Source organism: Saccoglossus kowalevskii, chromosome 11 (genome assembly GCF_978046115.1).
Source record: "Saccoglossus kowalevskii chromosome 11, keSacKowa6.1, whole genome shotgun sequence".
NCBI classification, from domain to species: Eukaryota; Metazoa; Hemichordata; class Enteropneusta; family Harrimaniidae; genus Saccoglossus; species Saccoglossus kowalevskii.
In genome coordinates this window covers 5,762,294-5,788,314 of record NC_140651.1, presented here as the reverse complement: position 1 = coordinate 5,788,314, position 26,021 = coordinate 5,762,294, and the positions used below count along the sequence as shown (strand labels likewise).

General features: G+C 34.1%; 3 protein-coding genes across 4 annotated transcripts in view; 2 read left to right on the top strand and 1 right to left on the bottom strand.

The window, feature by feature from the left end:
• Positions 1-389: 389 nt before the first annotated feature.
• Positions 390-2,030, top strand: LOC100371544 (uncharacterized). Its single transcript, XM_002741869.4, has 2 exons — positions 390-464; positions 1,204-2,030. Exon 2 carries the CDS (start codon positions 1,204-1,206, stop codon positions 1,879-1,881), a length of 678 nt encoding a protein of 225 aa, XP_002741915.1. The 5' UTR covers positions 390-464; the 3' UTR covers positions 1,882-2,030.
• Positions 2,031-5,590: 3,560 nt separating this feature from the next.
• Positions 5,591-17,510, bottom strand: LOC102810089 (uncharacterized). The gene is made up of 5 exons (XM_085505664.1): positions 17,421-17,510; positions 16,603-16,720; positions 11,518-11,592; positions 11,002-11,117; positions 5,591-8,823 (listed from the first exon to the last, which is right to left on the bottom strand). The coding sequence occupies exons 2-5, from the start codon at positions 16,702-16,704 to the stop codon at positions 5,718-5,720; spliced, it is 3,399 nt and encodes a 1,132-aa protein (XP_085361790.1). The 5' UTR covers positions 16,705-16,720; positions 17,421-17,510; the 3' UTR covers positions 5,591-5,717.
• Positions 17,511-17,761: 251 nt separating this feature from the next.
• LOC102809964 (guanine nucleotide exchange protein smcr8a-like) overlaps positions 17,762-26,021 on the top strand; it is a 40,664-nt gene continuing 32,404 nt past the window's right edge. For both annotated transcript variants that reach the window (XM_085505662.1, XM_085505661.1), the window contains exons 1-10: positions 17,762-17,957; positions 18,917-19,194; positions 19,295-19,383; positions 19,499-19,568; positions 20,288-20,370; positions 20,870-21,000; positions 21,911-22,083; positions 23,305-23,458; positions 24,394-24,554; positions 25,715-25,839. In XM_085505662.1, coding sequence (XP_085361788.1) covers positions 18,970-19,194; positions 19,295-19,383; positions 19,499-19,568; positions 20,288-20,370; positions 20,870-21,000; positions 21,911-22,083; positions 23,305-23,458; positions 24,394-24,554; positions 25,715-25,839 — 1,211 coding nt within the window. In that variant the 5' untranslated portion in view covers positions 17,762-17,957; positions 18,917-18,969. The remainder of the gene's footprint in view (positions 17,958-18,916; positions 19,195-19,294; positions 19,384-19,498; positions 19,569-20,287; positions 20,371-20,869; positions 21,001-21,910; positions 22,084-23,304; positions 23,459-24,393; positions 24,555-25,714; positions 25,840-26,021) is intronic.

Below are 26,021 nucleotides of genomic sequence, written 5' to 3'. Positions count from 1 at the left end.
AATGATATTTGAATTGAATAAACAGTTATTGTGTTGTCGCATCACATAAACTTCAAACCGTGATGTTTACATCTCTGTGAACATTTTAAATGTATCAACGTATATTTCGGTTAGACTGTAATACCCATCTTCCACTGTGTTTTTATAATTAAGCCTATATTCATCTTCAGCGTTTTCTGTTGGGGAATATGGAAAATATGATCAATGTGTACGTTTAGTGAAATAAATGTATGCTTTAGTGCAAAAATGTATGACATTTATTCAGCTGAACGATTTATATTTTCTACTGGTACAACTGAATGACTGGATATATCATACTGACGATGAATACTCGCCCTCTATGTAGGGATTTTCTGTGACGTCAGAGCCCGGCTTGCGCATGTCCGTATGGTCATTGCAGGTGCGCATACATTGCAAATTAGTTGGATGCGATAAGAAGCACGTTCGACGTCAAGTCTGTAGTAGTAAGTTGACTATCTCATTCTTTCTCACCGTTATTTAAAACAACATATTGGTCAAAAAGCGAACTAATTTGAGTTTTGTTCACATCCACTTCTAACCAGGGTTTGATACTAGAGCCTGCTAGAGTAGTATCGTTGGAATATGTTGTGGTAGCATACATTTTAAATAGCGAATGTATATTTGTCTGTTTGTACTACAGAGGAATAAAAACAAATTAGTAAAAACATGGCAATACGCCAGGTCACGTGATCTGTACTATACTAAAGCTTGCAATGTAGTTTCCAAAAATGACAATTTGCATAATGACATAATGCAATTTCCAAATATACTAATTTTTGTAGTCTTAATTATGAGAAGAAGGAAGGTATTTCCTGATATATGATTTGCTACATAAATTACATCGCCGTTTTATAAGAAATAATCAACTGAGCTAGAATATCCAAATAGCGTCTCAAACTGATTTCTATTTGCACTTGAATACAACATCTTATTTAATACACATAGAACAAGATGCGAAGTGTTTATTTTAACTATAAGCAAGCGATCCAATTTTTTCTCATGAGATATTTAGAATACCACAATTTTCTGATTTCTACTGGTACATACAACCAAAATATACACTAGTATGCAAGGGGTTGTGATATTTTTAGAAACCATGTACATTAGTCTGTGTTTTATTAAATTTACCAATTTTTTCAATCTCATTCCGAGATCGAATTATTGAGTTTTTTTTTAATACAGATGGCTTCTAAGCTGAATCATATCAGATATGAAATAATGACGTCAGAACACGTGGACGAAGCATCCCATGTTTTATCAGAGGCTTTTCTGCGTGGACATCTACTGTCTATTGCTGTAAATCAACCATACGAGGTTGAGCTGCCATCAAACATCAGTCTTTGCAAATACTGTGTACAAGAGGGAGTTTCAATGGTAGCTATAGATAATCGCATCGGAGAGGTCGTCGGAGTGATAACAGGACTTCTTTGCCATGGCAACGACATTGAACTTGAAAAGCCAGACCACCCAATGATAACTGATGATATTCTACCATATATCATGCCAGCTATGAAGCCTTATATTTGGGCATTGGAGAAAAACTTTTATGAATATCCCGGCTTCAACAAAGATCGTGACTGCATGATATTAGTGAGTTGTAAGATAGGTGTTCGTGAAGATTATGGTGGTATAGGGATTGGCACCAGATTGGCTGAGTTGCGTGCTGATTTGTGTAGAGAAAAGAGCATAAAGTTTATTCTGGCGTCTTCAACTGGAATAATCAGTCAAAGGTTGTATTCAAAATTAGGATATGAGTGCATTGGTGAAATTCCCTACAATGAATTTAAAATTGATGGTAAAAAACCATTCGCATCAATAACAGCATGTCCTTCTTCAAAGTTATTTGTGCTAGAGTTGTAATTACAGGAAATACAAATTAAAATCACTAACAGCCAACAGATGAATAAGGGTTCCCATTCCAAAGAGTGAAAATGAAAAACCTAAGGTGCCAACAAATGTTAAATCAAGTAGTCAATAACATTACCCTCTGTTATCACAAATTATAGTTCACGATTCATCACAGGTTAGTCAGTATTGTTTTTTCCACTTTATTCAAACTCTTTTGTGATAATTTCTATTTCTTTTTTTAGAATTGGCAACGACATATATCAAGAACCATATTTGTTTCATAATAATAACTACAATTTTACATCTAAATATTTTGGCAATAGCTATATACATGTATGTATTCCCGATATAGTGTAATATTTAACAAACAAACAAACGTGTATCTGCATCATTAGTGTTATAAATTAGTTGAAGACAACATAAATCTCAACTGTAGGGTCAATTGTAAGCATTGTAATTTCAAATAAAAAACCACCTTCTATAGTGACAAAAAGACTTGAAGGTTGTTAGTTATGTATCGCAAATTCTCAAAATAAATAGAAACTGATAGAAATTGCCAACGTTTACAGTCATTATATTCTGTATTCCTTCCCGGATACTCTATCTTATTATCTATGCATGCATGGCGCGTCATCAATATTATATATTGTAATTATATGAATTACCTGGATAGTATATTACACTATGTACTTATAGCCTGATCCACAATTTCTTTTTCATACCAAAAATGTAGATAGGTTTATTTTGTCCAGGTGATCCTGATTCTTAGCTCAGTTCATAATATGTCTGAGTCATTTGTGAATTTAGTCAAACTGGTATCAAAAGACGCAACTGTGATATCACTGAGCTTTGTACCCCACATGAGCGATTACAAGTCGAGAAATAAAAATAAAGTACGGATTAACAGCCTATCAGATGCAATAGAAAGTGCAAGACGTAGAAGCTTCAACCACAGCCCCCTTAGGATAATGTTGATAGTAGTTTTAATTTTGTCAACTGTAGAATGTTTTTTTTCTTGTATTAGCAGTACAGAAATTCGAATAGTTGTAGCATAAACTTGATGATGAAAACACTGTATACAAACCTGTTGATTTAAAGGTCCCATCCAAATAAAAGTGAAACCCAAAATGACAAAACATTCACCAACATTAGAGAATTAAAGATATATCATCACAAGTTAATATGAACAAATCTAAGAGAGGTCTGCCCAAAAGACACCACGTAACAATGCAATCGGACTTGCGGTTTTTAACAAGTAGGGGAAAACTTTTTACTGAAAATGACAAAAATATTCATCAAAATTAGACAAAAGAAGATGTCATCATGAAATGAACAAATCTGAGAAAGGTCTACCTGAGGTACCGATGTGTATTAAAGCATCCAGACGGTTTTTAACAAGAAGTCGAAAATATAACTTTTTACTTAAAATGGTTGCCCAAAGTACATTATACACCAAGAATCAAAGCAATAAGAATTGCAGTTTTCAAGAAGAAGTTGAAAAAGCGAAACGTTGACACAAACGATGGGCATCAACGGATAATAATAAGCTCCGCTGGACAAATGAATACAAACTTATGATACACAATGAAATATTACATCTAAACATTTTGAATAGGAAACACCGGTTAAAACTAGATGGGAACATTTCGACCAAACGAATCATAACTACATAACAATTACTATTCTTCAAATTCCCCAAATAATACTACATGTTCTGTACTAATCTCAATGAACCTTACAAAAAACACGAATTATTTAAAAGTACCTACCAGGACCACAGCTAAGCCGAAAAATTCTATGCAGATTTGGCGGTAAAAATACTTATGACTGGTCTTGGAGAGCATATTATTAAACAAATTTATTATCAGCAGTGTTAATATCTTCATTCGGCCTAAAAAAAAATGTTTATTTCAATCAAGATGCACTGAATAGTATATATGTTTCTTGTAAGTGGATTGATCTAGGCAAAAAATCAGGCGTAAATCTTAGCAACAAAAATGTGAAACAAACATGCAGCCTATTTTTAGAGGATATGGACCGCTGGGCAATACTCATTCAAGCTCACTTAGCTTGACTCTGCTAAAATGAGACGTTCGAATGCATGGTGGTGTTGGTTAACATATGATTTGGAGTATTGCCACTACAACAGGCACTATAACAGAAACAGGCATTATCAAGTCATCAATAATGTCATCTCATTGTATTCAGTAGTGTGAAAAACAGATCAACACTTGGTTCTTATCACAGCCAAAACCTGCACTCCTGCGTCTGCACTAGAGTTGTGGAACCAACAGTTGAGATTCTTAACTGCCAATATACAGTAGTGCTGATTGGATCTTTCTTTCCCTTGTTGTATTGCTGTCACAATGTAGCAATCTGTTACGAATTGACAGGGGAAACGCTAGCTTTTCATAAAACGCTCCCACTTAATGTTCATGTTAAATTTGGAAATATGGGGGTGTCCGGAATAACATGTGCTTCAACTCTCGGCAACCATTTGTTAATCATCCAGAGCTTTTTCTGTATTTGAGGATGGACAACAATGAAAAGAAATTGACAGACTGTTTGGATGCATTGGAATGTGGGTTGGCACCCTGAAGGTGTATTGTTACTAACAACTCATTCAGATGGATATACAGACATAAATTGTTGTGTAACCATTGTAAATGTACCTATTCACCCCTAAAAGCTGTAGATAGCTTTGCTTCATGATTCTTCCTTCTGAGGCTCATTGTATTACATTTTCGGAAAAATACTACCAGTGCAAGTCGCAGTGCTGCACAGCAAGTGGATAAAAGTGGTTTTGTAAACTAATCACTGGTTGGTAAAAGTGTTGAAGGAGATGCTTTCTTCTGTGGAATCAAGATTCTGCATTTTTTTAGATTCATATTAAATGCAAACAAGTTTTTCCACAATGTAATGTTTATGGGAATGGATTTCAATATGCATCTGGGCTTAGAACAGTACCAGAGTGGCATTTAAAGATCAGTGACCACACAATTTCGCTTTGCTACAGTCCTACTGCACGGCTCAGATAATTCATGAGCTTTGTGGGACTGACTTCATCCATGAGTCGCTTTGTGCCTCAGGTGACGCTTGAGTACCCCAGTTCAGTCAACAGCTAAGAGGATTTTCTATTAAGTGAGACTATCACCAGGCAATGATGCAAGTATGGATGGTGACTTCGGAGATTGATAGTCAAAGGTAAGCAAATCCATTGGAGCCATGTGTCTAACATTTTAGCAATTTTATTATGATGTGCAGTTTTTGTCAAATTTCATAAAACAATTTGTATTTTCAAAACAATTTCTGCTAAAATGTGACATTAAAAATAATCTTACATATAAAACAGTACAAATCAAATTCAGACAATATATATATCTATCTTTACAATACTACATACAACAATCAACTAGTAATTATAGAGTTGTTTACTTTCAATGCATGTATAATTCAGAGATAATAGTGGATTCACAGATTAGGCCAGTTAATAACTGGTCTGCTTTTTCAGGGTGGACAATAATGACAGCTAAACATATACACCCTAGAACTGGCTACGATACGGTTATAATGATTGCTAATTTATGACTAAATTATCAACCTTATTTACCAAAACCTGTGCATTCATTATGTTTTTAAAGCACTAACTATTATGAATTCTAATCATGCGATTAACAGTGAATATTTCTACTGATAAGTTATTAAATAACGAACATGAAACTTAAACAAAAACTATTCATTTTTTACTAGGTATATACATATAAAATGTAAAACTTGAATTGATTAATGCACGATTATTATGTAGGTAACCATTTCATGTAACAGCAGTTAAATACGGAGTGAAAAGTTTAGTGCCTCCTGTGCCTTAGGTCAACTTTAGAAGGCACCCTGACATAGTCCCGAGAATTTCTGCTCTCAACTTTTTTCTCTCTACTACTTTGCTCAGTTCTAGTATTTCTTGATGATTTAGTATCCCTCCAACTACCTTCATCACTTCTATGACTTTGAGCAGTCAAAGTTTGCTTTTCATCCCTCATAGATGTTCTAGCAATTCTCTCTTTAGGTGACAACCTGTCTCGCCTATCATGTTCAACTCGAAATTTGTTTGCATCATTTGAACTTTTGGTGTCTCTTCTAACTTGTTCAGCTCTAGATGATGTCCTTGTGTTCCTTCTATCTGTGTAAGTTCTGTATTTCAACTCGCCGAGTGGAGGCGATCGGGATCTATGGCCAAAGTGATTCTCATGCAGTTTTTCATCTCTTCTAGTTGCATTCACCCTTTCCCTGTTCCTCATCGCATCTTCTCTCCTTCTAAGTTGTGAATCTGAGTAATGTCTTGTGTGGCCAGACTCTCTTTGTCGTTCTAGCTTCCTTATTTCTTCCCTTCTAATTGTGTCCTTCCGTTCATCTTTATATTTTTTCTCAGTTAATATATTCCTCAAATCTTTGTGATCATCAGGTCTCCTTGGAACAGTCTGTTTCTTTGATTTGTTCTTGTATTTAGAACCATTTTCAGCATAACCATTTTGTCTACTGCTGTTCTTCGTAATCTCTTCTTCATCACTACTTAATATCTCTCCGTCTGATAACTCGTAACCTTTTGCCTCTTTCACTTCTCTAATCACTTTCACTTCCTTACTGTCCGAACACATACTATCTGTAACACAAGGATTCAAATCAACTTCACTGACACAATCACTGCCATAAGGATCAAGTTTATCTAGATTATCATGAGGGATCACTTCATCTTCGGTAAACTGCAATGATGAACCAGGAGTGTGTGGGGGAGCTTCACTAAAAACAGAATCATATTCTTCCGATGCTTTGAAATAAATAGATGATCCTGGAGTTGGAGGAGGATTATCACCAAAATCAAATTCATTGTCACTCCCTATAGGAGCACTAAGTTCAGGTATTTCCATTTCTACAGATGGGATACATTTGAGAGATTGTTTGGTTAAGCCATCATTGTCATTTGCACTATACTCTGTCGATTCTAAATTCCACTGTGGACTTGTACATTTGTCTGCCACATTCAGATTCTGGTCTGTTCTGTTAATATCCCGAAGAACATTCTTGGACAGATCATTAATATCTGTATAATCATTACAGCCTTTCACTTCCTGTTTAGACTCATCAATGACATCTAATTCTACTGCATTTGTCTTTCGTTGTTCATCATAATCTGCTAACTTATACAGATGTTCCACTGTTCTCGCATTACTTTGCAAAGTCACCTGATCTGCCTGATCAGCAAGATCGCAGTTGTTATCTTCTACTTTAATTTCATCCTGTTCTAGTTTTGTAGAAACTACATCAATAGAAGCAGATTTATCTTTTGTTGACAACTTGTCACTGGAGACTCTCCTTCTTTTTACAGGTTTTACATCTGAAGAGCGCTTCCTTTTCTTTAGAGTTGATTTGCTTTTGTCACTGATAGTGTTGCCTGATGATCCCGACTGCGTGAATGATTTATTGACATGATTAATACATTTTTTTGATGAACCTGCTTTTGAGGCTGATTTTGTACCACTACCAGAGTGCCCAGATGACACAATTTTTAAGGAAGAAGTAGTTGATGAACTCTTACCAGGTGTTTTAACTATCTTTGTATTGACAACCTTTTTATCTTTGTCACCACTTTTTCCTGACAGGTTTCTCTTTTTTAAATCAGTTTTCTTTTTATCTATTTTTACAGCACTTTCTTTTTTCGCTGAATTTAATGTACACAGGTTTTTTTCTCCTTCAATTTTGGTCTTTTTCTCAGCAATATTTTCATGATGGACCACATCTTTTTCAGTTTTATTGCTCTGGCTGATTTTGTGTGATTCATTATTGTCCTGTTCATTCTTTCCATCACAACCATCTAACCTTTGATTATTGACACTCAATGCATGTACCTTTACTGTAGGTGGCCCATGTTCTATCTTGTTACTGTGACACTCCAGTTGTTTTATCTTGGAATCATGACGACCCCTCTCTCCATTTACAGTAAGCAGTTCAGTATCTTCACTTGATTTATATTCTTTTTGTTTCCCAGAAATAAAAATATTGTGCTCTTTTCCACCAGTTCTATCAAGTTCAACTTCAGTATTGTCAGTATCTATTTGAATGCTCTCTTCAGTGTTACATTTATGTTTACTGGTTGCCATGAGAGCAGTGCTTTTTCTTTTTACATTTCCACTGCTTCGTCTTTTTTTCTTTATACTATTCACCTTAGTTACCGAGCTCTTTAATTTACTACGTGGAGTAATTTTCTTCTTTGAACTGCTATTTTTTTCTTCTGTTTTGCTGTTCTCACTTTTTGAGAATTTCTTTTCCTTATTGGAGATTTCTTGTCCACTTGATGAATGTCTTGCAATTTTCTCATTTGCTGAAACTGAACAAGATTCCTCAAAAGCATGAGAATCCATTTTACTTTCTTTTTCTATCAATTCAATCTTTTCTCCATTGTCACACCTTTGCATTTTGCTTCTGTCAGAATGATGGTGATGTTTTACTATTTTCTTAGATCCAGAATGTATACGAAGTTTACTTTTATGTGAGGCATGTGAATCTGCTTTTCTTTTTTTCTGATGTTCTCTATGTTTTGAATTTGAGTGATGGCTAGAATGTCTTCGTTTCTGTCCATGATCATCTAGATGACCCACAGTACTCTGAGTCAAGTGATTTTCTTGTTCAGATACATTATCATTCAATTCTATGCCATTGTGCAACTGTGCTTCATTATTATTGCACTGATAATGATTTAAGTACTCCTGTTCTTTTTTCACTTTACTTTGAACACACAAATATGTCTCATTTCCCGGGGTTTCAGCCAGAGTTGACTCTTCTTCTCTTCTATACGCTATCTTCATTAATCTGTTAGCTAGACTTGAGTTGTTACCAACGGTTTCATCATTGTTCACTTGCTTCAGCCCTAATTCTTGAACTTTATCTTGAGCATACTTTAGTCTGAAAGCAAAAATAGTGCAATTGAACATGTTTGTTATATTAAACTTTATTACATAACACACTGTTAATACTAAGTTGTATGTTTTCTGTGATTGTATTTTTGGTTCTAGTCTACACTCCACATTATTGTCCATATTCTTATACAATACTGTAGCTTCTATTCTGTACTTCATATTTATTTCTATAACTGTACTGTAGCTCCTAGTATATACTCAATGTAGTAGAGGTTTTTTGTCTTTGAAAATATCAAACTTACTTTTTTCCCACATTCTCTTAATATATAAAGCATGCATTCAACTAGAAAAAACAATTGTAGCGATGGTTTAAGAGGGCAATACATTTTGAATAAATCTGAGATACAGTGTGTTTTAAGTTTTTTGTGTTTTTTCATGCATAAGAAAACATTCGGTATTTGGGGTTAGTCGAGTGAGTTGATCTTGACTCCCAGCTGCTCCATGACGGTGATTTTTGGCATAGGTATTCTCTGATAGCTGCTAATGAAATCTGGCAAAGATAGTTTGTCTACCACTTTAACTTTAGAAAATATAACACAACTCTCCCCTTTGTGAACTTTGACACTGGGTATCATATTTCAAAACAAAATTGACGATGCTTTTAAAGAGTGTCATGAGATCAAAATTTAGGTCACGCAACAGTAAACAAACTAGAACATTGAATTCAAACCTTTTATAGTATCTCTATTTTTTTTAGAGATTGTTTTCACAACAATCATTTATGGATGGTTAAAAGTTGTGTTGTGGGCGGGTGGAGTGATACTTATAGCCATAGTGTAAGTATTCACAGTTTCCAATTGATCGCAGCACTTACATACTGCTAACTGTTTTCATTTTTTCAAGCTAAAAGTTTCTGAATTGTTCAATGATTTGGGTTGGATGTCGAAATCACACCTCTTATTTAATACCCTTACTGACAGCAGTCTCGGGATAGAGGGACTGTAGTTTATTCAGTAACTGTCATTTGTCGTTTTTTAAAAAAAATTATTCTCTGTTTTATTGATCACTATAGTTTGATGTTTAGAATGTCAAATTATGTTCTCTTTTTTATTTTGAATGCTTTTTTACTCAGACGATCGATGAAAAAAAACAGTGTAGTGACATGCCTAGTAATGCATAATAACGAGACAATTCTAAGGCGTCAAATTTGATTTTGATAAACTTGGCAATGATCGACTTACATGTAGGCATAGAGTTACATGGAAATAGAAGTCGATACTTTGACTGACTACCATATAAGTAATTGTGTAGTCAACCCAGTTGTAGTTATTTCTAACTTCATTCCAACTCGAATGTTGTTCAGTGCCAGTGTCCAGCAACAGCGTACAAATGTGGGTCGGTAACAGTAACGATCCTGGTGACCAGCTACGCCAGAAAGGACATATTTTGCATCTAACTCAACCCTATGCGACAAACTTGATAATATGTGTTCACTATGGTTCATTCTTCCTGGACGAAGTAAATAAGTGGCAATTTAGTCAAAGATGAGAAAACCGAACAAGAAATGTGCCTTATATACACGTATCGGCAATGCAAGCTGCCCAGCAAGTTCCCGTTCTTATGTAACAAGAGGAATTTCTGTATGCAAATGAGAAGCTAATAAGGAGCCTCGTTTTAAAATACACAAAAATAAAGTTGCTGTAGACTGAGTTTGAAATGCATTTTTTCACTTTGAAAAATATTTTATGCTTAGAAACATGAAAATTGATAATATTGATGTAGCAATGAATGATTTTAGCCGGGAAAATAGCCATTTCACAGACACTTTAATATCCATAATACATCACTGTACTGTACCTTCTAGTCTATACTCAACCTTAATATCCATATTATATCACTGTAGTGTAGTCTATAGTATACACGCAACGCTGGTGCAAAACACAGTGGCAGCAGCCCAGGAGGGGGGGCCAGTTAAAAATCAAGCTGAAACCCTTTGTGTTATGTTAATGTATGTCAGTAAAATTTGCCCCTCTAAATGAAGGAAATAGCGTTTCAGAGGGTCTAGATTTAAAAATTTATTCCACGGGAACATGCCCCGGACCCCCTAGTATGTTCGTGCCAAAGGCACGTGAAGGATGGTGAGCAGATCTCATCACCCCAATGCAAAATTTGTCACAGTACTGTAGTATTATATCTAATATAATTTTAATGAATTACATCTTACTTTTTTCTCAATCTATCAATTTCATAATCTTTTCTGTCCACTTCACCCTTTGCTGTTCTGTATAACAAGGAGATATTTCTCTTAAGTATTTCATTTTCTTCTGACAGGATTTTATTCTGGAGATATAAACATAAGAATAAAACAAAAACTCATCAGGGAACCGTACTTTTGTAAAACGTGTATAGACTTGTTCATGTTTTGCATGTGTATATGGAGTAGTACAGACAACCTGCGTACCAGTTTTATTAAATCTAAGTGGTTCTTGCGGTATCAAACATTTTTTTAAGTTATGCAAATTAGGATATTGTTATGCATGGATTTCAACATCATATTAACCAGCTTCGTAGCTTCCAATGCACCTGTATGTATGCACAATGTTGAAATCTGAAAGGGGTTCTTGAGATATCAGTGAAAAAGCAGAAAACTATAAAGGATTGTTAAGATAATGGTAAAGCATACATACATACACACACGCAAACAATACACACATACAAGAAAATACATTTTTTTTGTTACCTGTTCACTAAAATATTTGTGTTCATTTGATAGGTGTTCCAATTTCTCCTTGCAGTCTGTATGTTCTTCTTTGAACTAGAACGAAACAATTATACAAGTTATGATTATTAATTTCAGTAGATGCCTTACCTACATTGTGTATTAGAAATTTGTTTGAACAACTAAATTATTTAATGTGTAAAATGGGCGTTTTTCTTTATCATAATAACAATAATGGTATATTTACTCAACAACAAGGGAAACAAAACATCACAAGCAAACAACACAACTAGACCATTCAAGCGCACGTAACAAAAACTTTTCAATCATTTTTTCAATTATGGTTTGCTAGGAAATATATGCAATATTTAATTAAGTTTTTATGAATGAATATTTTAGCACACACAAACGATTTTGAAAACGAAAAAAAATATGCCAACTGTTTGGCAGTAAAAATACTGTTCAATTTTTTGTAAGAAAGCAAGATTTAGGCTACATAATGGAAAATAACTGCAATATTATATTGCATAGAAAATACTGGCTAAAATTAAGGTGGAAACAATTCTGACCAAAAATGAACACCATAATTCAACATAAATAACATGAAATAATTAAAAAAATTTAGCCCCTATCTTGAAAATTCCATGTGCTAATCACACCAAAATTGAACTTGGTTGACATTCCAAAGTGATCGATAAGATTCTTAAGTTTGAAGATGATCAGATAAAAATTGGTTGAGATATTTTAACAACAAGACGAATACAATATTATGTGAAATTTGATGAATGTGTTGAAAATATACATAGAACATAATCAAACTTGGCCAAGATTACAAACTGATAAATATTCAAGTTTGAAGGGAACTGGATACAAATTGTGAGTTATTGTAACCACAAGAGCAAGTTATATAATGAGTCAACCAAAAAGACATTTTCTCATCATCATGTGTACACCTTAATTTCATCCACGATGATACAAACAAGAGAAAAATTTATTATAATTGATGTTATGTATTAAATGACCACTTTTAAAACTTCCTGGTTTGACCATTATTAACCAATACACTTTTGTTTTTCTGGATGATGTACAATTGAAGTTTCAGGAACTAATGACCACTTTGTCAAATTTCATGCATAGGATGTTACCGTACATATATTGCAATAATTTTGTGCATGTTTTGTACTTATTATTAAAGGGGAACTAAATAGAGCCTATTTTGGTGTTTGTATTTATCAAGTTATGTATATTGATTATAAATTTGAAAAAAAAAAATTAAAAAAATGATTATCTTCAGAGTTATGATGATTTAAATATGAGAAACCATAAACCTGCGAAGGACTTCCGTTCGTTTGCGCCATCTTGCCATAAAAAAACGCCCTCATGTGGTATAAACAGGTAAGGTAACAAAGCATGATGACGAAATAGTATCTGATTAAATATAAGCAACTTAGGGAGCCATAGCTGGCTGGACTGGTGAATTGACTTCTAGTCTAGATTGCTTCGACTTTTACGTTAATGTTATTTACAAGCATATCAACATACAAACATTATGGATGTGCGATTGATCAAGACAGGCATTTTGTTTTGTTTTTTGTCTAACTGTCTAATAAATGCTGTTTCCAGTACTGCACTGTGCGGCATGCAAATTATTCAAAGTATGGATGCTGGAGTATGCAATCTTGAGTTCGTAGGGTGGTGGTGGAAACATTTTCGTCCATGTATTCACGGGGCTGCACTGGCAAATCATGGGACAAGCGTCACAGGAACACCAAGCAGATTATTCACAGACTTCCGTGTAATTTGAAATAAAACTTTCATCCGAACAAGGGGCATCGTCAACGATATACTCTCATCACTCACACTGGACTGATCTGAATCTTCACAGTATACCGTACTTCCCTGATCATAAGCCCGGGGGGGGGGGGGGGGGGGCATGAACACGTAAAGGAAAAGTAAGGGATAAGCTTGTACTCGAGGACCAACTCAGAAAAAATGATTTTGTTTTGGGGTTAAACACTGTAACCATCTTGCAAACAACGAAAAATCATCCAAAAAAAAATATTCGCTCACCACGCCGGGCTCGGGAAAATAATACTTATTTTTGAAAAAAAATGCGTCATTGATTTGAACGATACTTACGGTACAATGAAGAAACAAACATGTTCATAAAAAACACACACATTTTATTACAATACGATTTACATACCATCTGAATTTACGGTGAAATAATGGGTAGGGTCTGTGAGGAAACAGTGGACGAAGGCATTTATCATTATCTTCGTTTTGGTATGTTTTCGATCGTACGCAAACTCTCGACGCAAAACAATTTTCCACCATGAGGTTTTTCAGCACGATTTGACCTGGAACAACTTCCTTTGGCATAACAGGTCATGTCTTTCATTAACCAATCAAAATGATGTGTCGTAATGATGAAATCTTCCGATTATTGACGATGATTTTTTAGCGCAATACGGAAGTGAATTACCGCAATGTTAAAATGCGATCTGTAGCACTGATTGCAATGAAAAAAAGATGATTTTTTCCCCTAAAAACTGGCGATTCGCAATTTCCGAGATATAAACGACAGTTAATAGTAACCGTGGGTAAACTGAGTGTGGAGGAAGAATTTAAACACCTTTCTCGGTCGCCAACATGTCTCATCGTTCACCCTAGGCCTTTCATGATAGTCTCAAAGTAAACCATGCCCAATAACCAGGTACACGCCTTGACGATCACATTTTTGGCTTTTCGAAGGCTACTACTCAAAGAAATATGGATTACTCCAGAATTGCAACATCGATGTTTATCCTGAGTAAATGACAGAATAGAAACGATGCGAATCACGTTGTGTACGTTCGCCATGTACTCTGAACTTGAAATTAATGCGAGTTTTCTCATAAAACTAAAAGCATGAACCAAACTAACATGCCAATCACGATTATTATGAAATGAAACACACCTTTTACACGCATATTTTAAAGAATATCGTCGACGCCCAGTAAAAACCAATAAATAAATACCATGTAAAAACATAGGGATGGGCTTCATACTCGGGAGGGGCTTACGATCGGGGAAGTACGGTACTTTAACGCAATTGGGCTTTCACTCTCAGAATACTGTGTTTCAAACGCATAAGGCTCTAACCCAAGTTTTAAAAAGCACATTGTGCATATAAAAGTTGAGTTTATACTAATAGTACACAATGCTTAGCAGCATGAACGGCTATGAACAATGGCGTATACGAATGCGATCAGATACTAAAACGTCATAGCTTTGAAAAGTACCCGGATGTTAAATATGTTCGTTCGTTAATTATTCCCCTCCATGAATGGCCTCCATGGCAAGCACTTCAAATGCCTATCCAAGCTACAGTTATAATTAAAACAAAATTAAACCACTGCAATATTATTTCGAATACAGTTTAGAATATACAAAACTATAAATTAAGGCCGCATTTAGGTTCGCTTTAAATTATGATAGTGATAGTTTTGACTCGTCTGTCCATTTATCGTTTTTGCATTGTATGACAGCAGCCAGTTGCATGGCATAAATCAAAGAAAGCTTAGAAAGAACTCCCGTGTGCTGAGAGTATTGGAGACACATTAAAAATTAATTCAAAATTACTTGAACTTGAGATGTTGATGGAAACGCAGAAAATTAATTATGCAAATAAGGTAACGAACAGATTTAAGTGTAAAACTAATAAGGTCTGCACAATGTACCAAGTTTTATTGAAATGTGATTAGAACCAAAAAAATATTAATTATTACGCTAATTAGAGAATTAATATGAACAGATTTTAACCCAAAATTAATCAGGCTGTCTATTGTCCTAGACCATTTATGTACCAAGTTTTATTCAAATGTGATGATCAATACTTGAGATATACAGTATTCATTAATTATGTTAATTAGGTGATTAAGAAGCATAAATATTTACCAAAAACTAATATGGTGTATAGTCCTAGGTTCATTGAAATGTGACAGGTACTCTTGAAAAGTTTCGTTGAAATCCATTGAGTGGTTTTTAGACATCAGTACAACAGCCATAGAACAGCAAAAAATTTACTAATTATGCAAATTAGGTAATTAATAGGCACAATTATTTATCCCAAAATTAATCAGGTCTCTGCATAGTCCTAGAATATCTATGTCGCAAGTCTCATTGAAATGTGATGATTAGTACTTGAGATATCAGGTGAAAAGCTGAAAATTAACTAATTATGCTAATAAGGTGATTAATATGCACAAATATTTACCCAAAACTAATTAGGTCTCTGCACAGTCCTCAAGTAACTATGTACCAAGTTTCATTGAAACGTGATCATTATTACTCGAAATATCAAATCCTGAAAATTAATTATGCAAATTAGGTAATTAATATGTACTGATATTACCCTAAAAACTATCAGGTCTGTGCAGTGTCATCTATGTACCAAGTTTTATTGAAATGTTATGATTAGTACTTGAGATTTCAGTGGAAAAGCCGAAAATTGATTAATCATTATGTAAATTAGATAATTAATAATATTAACAGATTTTTACCCAAAACTAATCAAATCTGCGCATTAGTTCAGAGCATCCATGTGCCAAGTTTCATTGAAATCCAATGAGTGGTTCTTCAGATATCAGTGGAACAGTCATAGAACAGCTTAAAATCAGTTAATTATCATGCAAATTAGGTAATTAATATTCATAGATTTTTACCCAAAACTAATCAAACCTGCATATTGGTTCAGAACATCCATGTGCCAAGTTTCATCAAAATCCAATGAGTGGTTCTTCAGATATCAGTGGAACAGTCTTGGAACAGCTAAAAATCAGCTAATTATCATGTAAATTAGGTAATTAATATTCATAGATTTTTACCAAAACCTAATCAGCTCTGCGCATTATCCCAGAGCATCTATGTACCAAGTTTCACCAAAATTTGATTAGTGGTTCTTGAGATAACGGTGGAACAAAAAAAGTGACATACATACATACATACAAACATACATGATACAGACATACAAACAGGGTAACTGCAAAGACTCCCTTTTGTGCTTTGCACACGGGAGTCAAAAAGTCAGTTCTATAATTTAGTCTCAATAATAAAAGCTAGTACCTTATCAAACTGAGACTGGAGATCATCAGTAACGATATCTGTATACAAATCAAATCCACTTTCTTCATCCAATGAATCCATTGCACTAGAAGTGTCAGCCATTACACCAACTTGAGTCCTTATAAAGTACAAATCATTGAAATATTCAACACTATTAGCACAAACACATGTTCAATACACTACATACTGTGGAATACTTCCAGCGAAAATAAACTATTTTACAGTATCTCCATGTTCATGAAATGATGTTGTTCAATGGTCATATTTACTTATACACACATGGTCTGTGATAACGAGTATAATTCTCTGAGGACGAAATTAACTATACTACACATGCCTCAGACAGGTCCTTGCAAAATATTAAAGTTCACATCACAGTCGTTCGTTACATATGATAAAACGATGTTATTAATCCAAGAGGTCCTAACTTGACCCCACCCCCCCTTTTTACTATGTTTTTCAATAGTAACAAGCGGCTGATTCACATCACACTACGATTGTATTTAGATCCTCCTCGCATGCATGGTTATTAAAGTCGTCTATCCTAATGCACAAGTTTTGTGATTTACTATGCTATACCACACACACAATTACAGTTCTTTTCATAATACTAATACTTTATCTATTTTATCTTTTAAAATCCCGCCTTTATTTGACCTCAGAGCTGACAACATAATATGATGTTTATTTTTGCACGACAAAATTATCTGTATTCAAATAACCTCAATAGTTATCGAAGTCAAACATTAGTAAATATTTAAAACGATGATACAAGTCGTTAAATCTGCAGAATAACATGGAAACCAGATTCGACTTACTGTTGTATCTTGGAAAACTACTCATTACAAGTCAAGTTTGTATTTTCTATTTCAAAGAGATTTTGTTTGAGAAATGAGGTAACAAACAAACGTACCAATGCAAACTCCCTAGCTTAGGTTAATCTTTACTATATATTATGCAAATTGTGAGTGTTTTTAAGTTATTTATTCTGATTTTTTAATAGAAACAAGAGACAGTTTATCTCATAATAAGTATTTACGAACGCATAACCTGGGTATATTAACATTTGACTTTTGTTATTGAAAATTTGATTAGTAGCTAAGGGGTCAGCTTTTAACAAATTTTCCCAAGATCCTCTGGCGGATTGTAAAAATAAGAAAGAAACGAAAGCTTCCGGACTAGTAGTTCATCTTCGGCTAGATTGAAAATTGCAAATATACTTTGCACCCTTGGTAGCTTCTCAACGACAACTAGTTTATATATTAATCACATATTTCGATATGACGCGATGGCTCTGACTGGTGACGTGAGTTCACGGTGAGGTCATTATTTTATAATCGCACAGCTGATCGAAGGTAAACAACATAATCAATCGATTCTAGCATATGAGTGGCATTCACTAATTCATTACTTACATGTTATATCTCTAGTACTAGTAGTAGTGCGCCGAGTCCGGTACTATTATTCATACCATTACTGGTAGCAGTTTTCACCATGTCACTGTGTTAACTAAATAGTTTATAGTCTACTTGAAGAATTTATTCAAATTGGCATATTAACTTCCATATTTTCTCATCTCTCTCGCTAAAATTGTCACGTAATGAAAAGTCGTCTCAAAGGGCGCGAGTTGTCGCGCAACTCGTGTTCGAATTCCATGTAAACAATGCATTCAACACGCGTTATTTTCGTCGTTATGAGTCCCATCATGGATGTACTAAGAAAAAGTCTGTAGCAATGCCAATACAAAGGCAGATCACACTACTCAATCTACATTTTTCTGACACAATATATGATTAGTCTCAAGTAATTCATAAATGTCACAACAAAATTGTTTGATTTGTCTTTTTACCGGTTATTCCCAGGAACACATTGAGGAGAGATTGGAAATCCTATTGTATTTCACAGTCCTTCTATGATAGGGACTGTGTGTATTTATGTTGTTTTCATTCACAAAAACACATCAACTGGAAACCCTAGTCTCTTTTCTTTACATATTACCCCCTTATTTCAGGGTAGAATGCTACACAAAAGCACAGTCCCTCTATCGATAGAGGGACTGACAAAAGTAAAAATGTTGACATTTTTTTTTATATGTCAGAAAACATATTGACAGTGAATCAAAACAGTTCACATACTGTTGGCTAATACTAAAACAAATAACTGTAGACAGATTTTGACACAAAATACTGTCACTGCTACATGTATATGCATTTAAATATGCACAATGCAAGAAACTCATTAGTAGCATAGTACCGTAATATAATGCGTAATATATGTTACTTGCAAACAACTAATTGTATTATTCTCTTTGTAGGAAGTGTCACTGTAATGATGTAATCAAACCCAGTATCTGACAATTCAACGACAATGTTGGCAGGTTACAGTGAAGTTGTAGCTTTTAATCAAAATATTCAGGGAGATGAATTCTTTTATGAAGATGACTATGCATTCATTGATGAGGATATGGTTAAACTTCCCCCACATTTACAACCACATTTTAGTATACCACATCCATGGAAGAACAATGCAAGTTTTGAGGAAGATTTCATCCTTATATCCGAGTTTTCTGAACAGGAAGGACCAAAACCGCTGGTAAGCATCATCTGTTACTTGATTTGAAATACATGTATTGTTTTAATGATTCATTGATGCGTTTCTAATAGAGCAAAAATACTATACCAATCTATTACAGATCAGTATTCCAACAGAAGCTGGTGGAAAATTTGATATCAACGCTTTTGCAGTTAAAGTCATGGCAGTTGACTACCAGATGGTAGGAAGGTGAGTCCCATATCAATGTAAATTCACAGCTATAGGTACCTCACATGTTGCTTAGTATACTGTATGCAAAGTGGCAGACATAATGTAGTCTGATATTATGAATTATTTCTTGCAGCTGTTCCTTTTCTGTTGCTATGGATACACACATTGTTATTGAAGATGAACTGGAAGGGGCATTCGCATATGTAAGCATATTATTTTATTATGATTTCATGCAATAAAAAAAGAAAAAGTTGTTGTTGATAACTTTTTATATAGTATTTTATGTTACTGTCACAATAGAGGCTGTAATTTAATTATTTGAAACAGAAAAAAATCATAACCAATGAAGGGATTTGAACTCAACCCCCAAATACTGTAGAAGTTCCCTAAAAGTTGGCAATAAAAAATGATTTCAGTTGTTTATCGTTAGTGATAAAAGTGAGGGGCATTTCTTGAAAAATAATAGCATCCTAAATCTTGTGCCTTATTTTGAAATAAAAGACTGTATCCAGCATCTTTTTGGTTGCACTATAACATTAGTATTTTCGATGCATGAAATCCATAACATTTATGTAATACTTTAGGTTCTTTTCCCTTCATCTCATCAATGTATGCATGCATAATCACAGTGTTCTTCATCGTTGTGGTTATTCAGGCCCTCCCCCTGGTCACCCTACCCTCTGATGGTATTTTTCTTCTTCAAAAAATTGCACTCTAATGGAATAATGTTCAATACTCAAAAGAGTTAGTCTCCGTTAGTCACAAGTGAGCCATAAACACTTTTATAAATTGTTCCTATATAACCTTATAGGAAGATAATAGATGGATGAAATATCTACGTAATATTCAATAGACTGGCGTAGAGTGACTGTGGCTGTAATCATTGACACATCTACATGTATATGATTTCACTTGTTTGCAGGTTCATCATTTTACACTGTACGATATCTATGCAAGGGGATTTGTCAGACCATTCTGTATGGCTTACATCACGCCAGATAAAAAGTAAGTTGACACTGTTAGGATTAGAGAGTCTAGCCAGAGTAGAATACAATAGAGATTGCCTGCAGTTCCATTTACAATTATATATATTAGTGGAAATATCACTGTACAATGAGAATTCCATGTATGCATTTCAACAATACATATAGCTGCATACTGTCACTTCACATTATTCTTCTAACAAATGTGTTTAAAATACAGTATAAAATGCAAAGCAGAATAATGCTTCATTGACAATGTAAATAAAATTATGTGAACAGCTCATCTATGTATGTGGGTTCAAAAACTAGAAAATGAACAAATGTTTTATATGGCTACTTTTGTAAATTTGGAGTCTGGCCAAACATGTGCATTCTTGTTCAATTAAAGAGGATGACATAAATGGATAAAAAAGTCTTCCAGTAATCATTGGTGTCTTTTAGAATCTGTATTCATATGTGAATTTTATGGATTTTTCTATACTATATGCTTACTTTCTCTTTAATGAATTTTGTATTCACAGGAAAATTATGGATAATTTTGAAGAACTTTTGAGGAAATTCAAGAAAGTTTCAACCTATTTCAAATATGGCAATAGATTATTATTTGTAAAAGACTTAGAGCACCATATATTGGATTTACATTATACCAAAGGTAAAATATTTATTACAAGAACAGAATTTATTAAGAGTTGCTACATTGCACTACTAAAATTAAATTTCCAGCCAGAACTCTCTAGTTCAGGATTAATGGAGCATGCAATTCACTTGTCATGAATGAATAGTCCTGAAGCCTGAAATAATACATGTTAAAGGGAGTGGTAGGTGTTGTGCTGCGCATGCGAGACATTACTGTTGATAAAAATTGACTTTCCCACACTCCAGTGTGCTCTTCTAATGGAAATCACAAGTATAAGGTTAGACCTGGGTGCTACTTGTACAAATTACTGCTGGTGACTTTTTCTATACCTTCCAATCATCTAAAAAATACTTATTAATTAAAGCTTGGTAATGTCTCAGTTTGTACTCAGTGATCAGTTTAGTCAAAATCGCCATCTTGGTTTATATGAGACCCATGCATTTGGCACATGTGTGGTGCAACGACTATCGCCTTTAACTAAAATCACATGATTCCGACCAATCAATATTTGTTTTTTTTTGTTTTGTTTTTTCATCATAAACTGCATCAGCATTATGTAACTTAATCAAAGTTTGCTTTAGGCACTATTTTTATCTACCTGGTTTATTTGTTATCCTTCGATATGAAATTGGACTCGCCAACAAACGAACACACTATAGTTTTGAAATCAGTAGTTTATTAATAAAACCTAGTGGTCCGGCAGCTTGTACTAGTGTTTTTGTTAACGCTAGTCTGTATATTTTCAACTTCTTTTTCATAAATCTACATCTGATATACAGTATATCATATTAACTATGTAAGTACCTTCAGTGATACTCCTTATGTGGTGTATATTCTGCTTAGGTAAAATACAGTTGCATAAATTTCTTAAAATGTGATATTATATCAGTTTTCTATCTAATATATACATTTATTTTTTCAACAGATAAATTTTTGAAATACAAAAAAGATGAAAATAAAAAAGAAGAAGATGATATCAATGATTCAGAAATAGGTTCCTCAACAGTTGCTGAATATTTTACATATACTACAGCAGAACATATTGACCATAATATTAAAGAGATTAGTAACATTTACAACATTGTCAAGCCACTAATGGTGAGTTATTATTCAGCTTAAATTAGAGGACCCCTGTGTGGAATTATTTACTGTTAGAAATCCACACTGGGACTTGCATGTAAACTCATGCCTGCTCATGATGGCTCTAAAAATATTTTTGTCTTCTTGTTAAAAAACGCAAGTCTGATTGCTTTGATATTATAAATATAGGTACCTAAAGTAGGTCTCCCTCAGATTTGTTCATTTCGTGATAATATCTTTAATTCTCTAATTTTGAAGAATATTTTTGGTGAAGAGTAATATGTTCGACTTCTTCTTAAAAACCTCAAATCCGATTGCTTTGATACTTTACATATAGGTACCTCAGGTAGACCTCTCTCAGGTTTGTTCATTTTCCAGTGATATCTTCAGTTCTTTAATTGAAATGTGCATAGCTAACAGCAGAGTTATTTCAGCCGAGAGGCTGCTTGTTTGTAAGTCTGATTCAAATGACCTAAAATTGTTTTACCAAAAGAACACACATGAGATAACATGTTAGGATATATTCATGTGACCCATTGGCCAATTGACCTTTACACAATGTTAATGAAGTTATTTTCGTGACTGTTAATTTATAAAATTATAAAATTTATAAAAGGTGTTTTTATTTTATTTGTGCCTGTTACTGGTATAAAATGTTGTTGATGTGTTTGGGTGGTGATTATTCATTTTCTTAAATATTCAAACTTGATATATATTTTCTGCTCTACTCATTCCTTCTTTTCTGTAATTGTGTTGCTTAAATCGTTGTTTTATCTTGTGTTTGCAATATTTCCATAATTTGTATTATGTTTCTATAAATAGACTCAATCTGATTGGTTTCTGTACTGCCACCTAATACCGTACATGTATGTATGTGTGTGTGTGTGTGTGGGGTCCTCTTCATCCTACACCAGAACATAAGTTCTTCAATTCCTGTCTATGCTTGGCCACAAGTTCTGTGGTAATGGTTCTTCTCTATGTGGTTTTTGGCCTTCCTCTGTTTTGTTTACCCTGTGGCGTCTAGCAAAGTGCTGTTTTGGGGATTGAGTTTTGTGGCATTCTGAGAACATGACCCAACTATCTCAGTCAATATTAATGTCCTGAGAATGTGTCTATTAAGTTTATCATTGGAAATAACCACTGGCCAGAATATTCTGCAAGTTCTTCATTGTGGAAAGATTATAACTTATGCATAGAGAAGGACAGATTTTACATTGCTATTATTTCTGTACTTATCAGACAAACAAGAAACTTGAATCAAGATTTAAAAGATTAGAAGACAAAGCCAGGGATACTAAATCATGTTGTCTACATAGTGCCACTAGAATTTCACTCAGGGAGGATGGTTATCATAGCGATGGACCAACAACACCATCAACTCCTTCAAAACGAAGTAAGAAGCATTCTTGAAATGTGTTATTTTGTTGCCTTGACAACGCAAGAATCAATAAGCCATTTTAAGCATAGCATAGTGTTCAACCAAATCATTCTATTGTGAAGAATTATGGGAATGTTTCAGGGCTTAGTAGTCCCAACAAATTTATAATATTTATGATTGAACAGTTGGGCTGAACCTGACACTGCTTTTCACTGATGTTCAATTAGAAATTATAATGAAACTCTCATACATGAGAATTCATGGTTGTTTTTTGTCCAGCCACTAATTTTGTCTACAGAACAATCCTGTGTTAATTGACAGCCAAATTTATTGATCACTCGTGTCACTCTGGATCCTATCCCAGAAGTCCTGTTATTTGTGTGGCTGCTATTGCAAATATCCAGTATGTTTGTTAAATAAACATTGCAATTTAACTGTTTGAATTATTATTGAATCAAGTGTCAATGAGTAAAACAATATCACACTGATGGAGTTCACTGCAGTTCACCTTGCTTCAGCCTTTGGTTGAAGGGATTTACTACAAATCTAAACATTGTCTGAATAATATTTCAAACAAGGTTGATATGTTCATCTTGTCAGTATCTATGTACAAATTCCTAGACAACTGGTAGGGTTATCAAAACAGAAACAGAAATTCATGAACTAGTGTTCTGCATGAAAAAAGCAACTCTAGCTTCTAATCTGCTGTATTTCAAATTTAAAACTAATTTAGTCAGCTGGATTTGTGTTGTAGGTCAATGGTCAAACAAATTTAAATTTGGGGAGGAGAACTACAAGCAACACACTGCTGCACACGTATAACTGAAGTTCTGTGGTACTCTGAGTGCAGACCTACATGTACCCACTAGATTACATTCCAGAGGTATTTTTCATATCTACTTATTTTGAACATAGATTGAACATTATTATTTTTGATAACTTTTCTTTAGACAGCATCCCTGAATGTTGTTGTGCTGTAGATGCTATCTATCAACCTAAGCTAGTAAAAACTGACTCAACAAGACGATTTGATAAAGCTCTTCGTACTTTACATGAATTATGTAACTGGGGTGCTAAGGAAGGACTCAATAGGCTTAGAAAGATTCATAAGGTAACATATTATGTTTTAATTATTAATTAGTAATACCAGAGGTACATTACTTGGGGTTTGCATGCCCGAGGTAACTCGGATACTGGGATGTCCAGGTGGATCAAAATAGCTGCCCACGATATGACGGATTACGAGAACTATATTTTCTGTACATTTTCGATGTATTACATTTTTCACTATGATAGTGACAAGAAAAGTTTTATTTTTTCATTACAAACCTTGAACATTGATATGTGTCATGTCAGAAGGTCGTAGCCTCAGTCTCGCTATCTACGAGAAGAGACTTGAATGGGAACTTGACATGATGTCACCATACAGTACTATGCGAGTTGCAAACCCCAAGTAATGTACTTCTGGTAATACTTGTTTTTCATGAATAGTTTCAGCAGTTTTGCCTATTGTGACGTGCACATTTTGTCTATCAGTACACTCACTATGAGTATTATCCAGTAGATCACATGTATTGGACTATGGCATAATGCATTACTTTAAACGCCTTTAAATTTGTGAGCGAAATATTTTCTTGAATTTTAAGTGTCTGAAAATTTCTATGGGATTCTATGACTCGGGGTGTTTCAACAATTTTCTCTTCTCAAATGCCATGGTATCATGAAGTCCTGAAAATTTCTATGGGATTCTATGACTCGGGGTGTTTCACAAATTTTCTCTTCTCAAATGCCATGGTATCATGAAGTCCTGAAAATTTCTATGGAATTCTATGACTCGGGGTGTTTCAACAATTTTCTCTTCTCAAATGCCATGGTATCATGAAGTCCTGAAAATTTCTATGGGATTCTATGACTCGGGGTGTTTCACAAGTTTTCTCTTCTCAAATGCCATGGTATCATGAAGTCCTGAAAATTTCTATTTGTCAAAATAAAACTGTTTACAGTATACATGTATCTATAACACAACATGTGATTGTAACATAATTTCAAAAATCCAAAATGAAAAAAAAAAGGTTTGATGACTCAATTTCAAGTTGTGCCTAACCAGAAAATGTTATAATTATGTATTAGAAGTCCTTGACACCATTTTTTATATCCTTAAGTGTCAATTCAACCAAGTACATAAGGCACCATGACTCATAACAAATGACTGGTTATAATGTCATGTTTTAAATGTAATAACTGTATAAAAATTGTCTGGTTTATTTCCAGTGTCACAGTAGAGATCCAATCACAGTGAGGGTTGAAAGCCAGGAATCAGATTTAATTGATCCACCTTCTACTCTTCTCACCATTGGTCGAAGTGTTGTTATTAATTTCTTACATAATATTGACCTGTGAGTTATCACATTTCATACATTTACTGTGTATTGAAAGTTACCTCCTATGTCCTAATATATAAATGTAATGTCTTGCTTTTAGTGCAGGATCCCTTGAAATCCTTTGTTTAGTCTTAATGGACATCAATGTTTTCTTCCATTTCTTTTCTATAAATCAAACATCACAAACATATATGCAA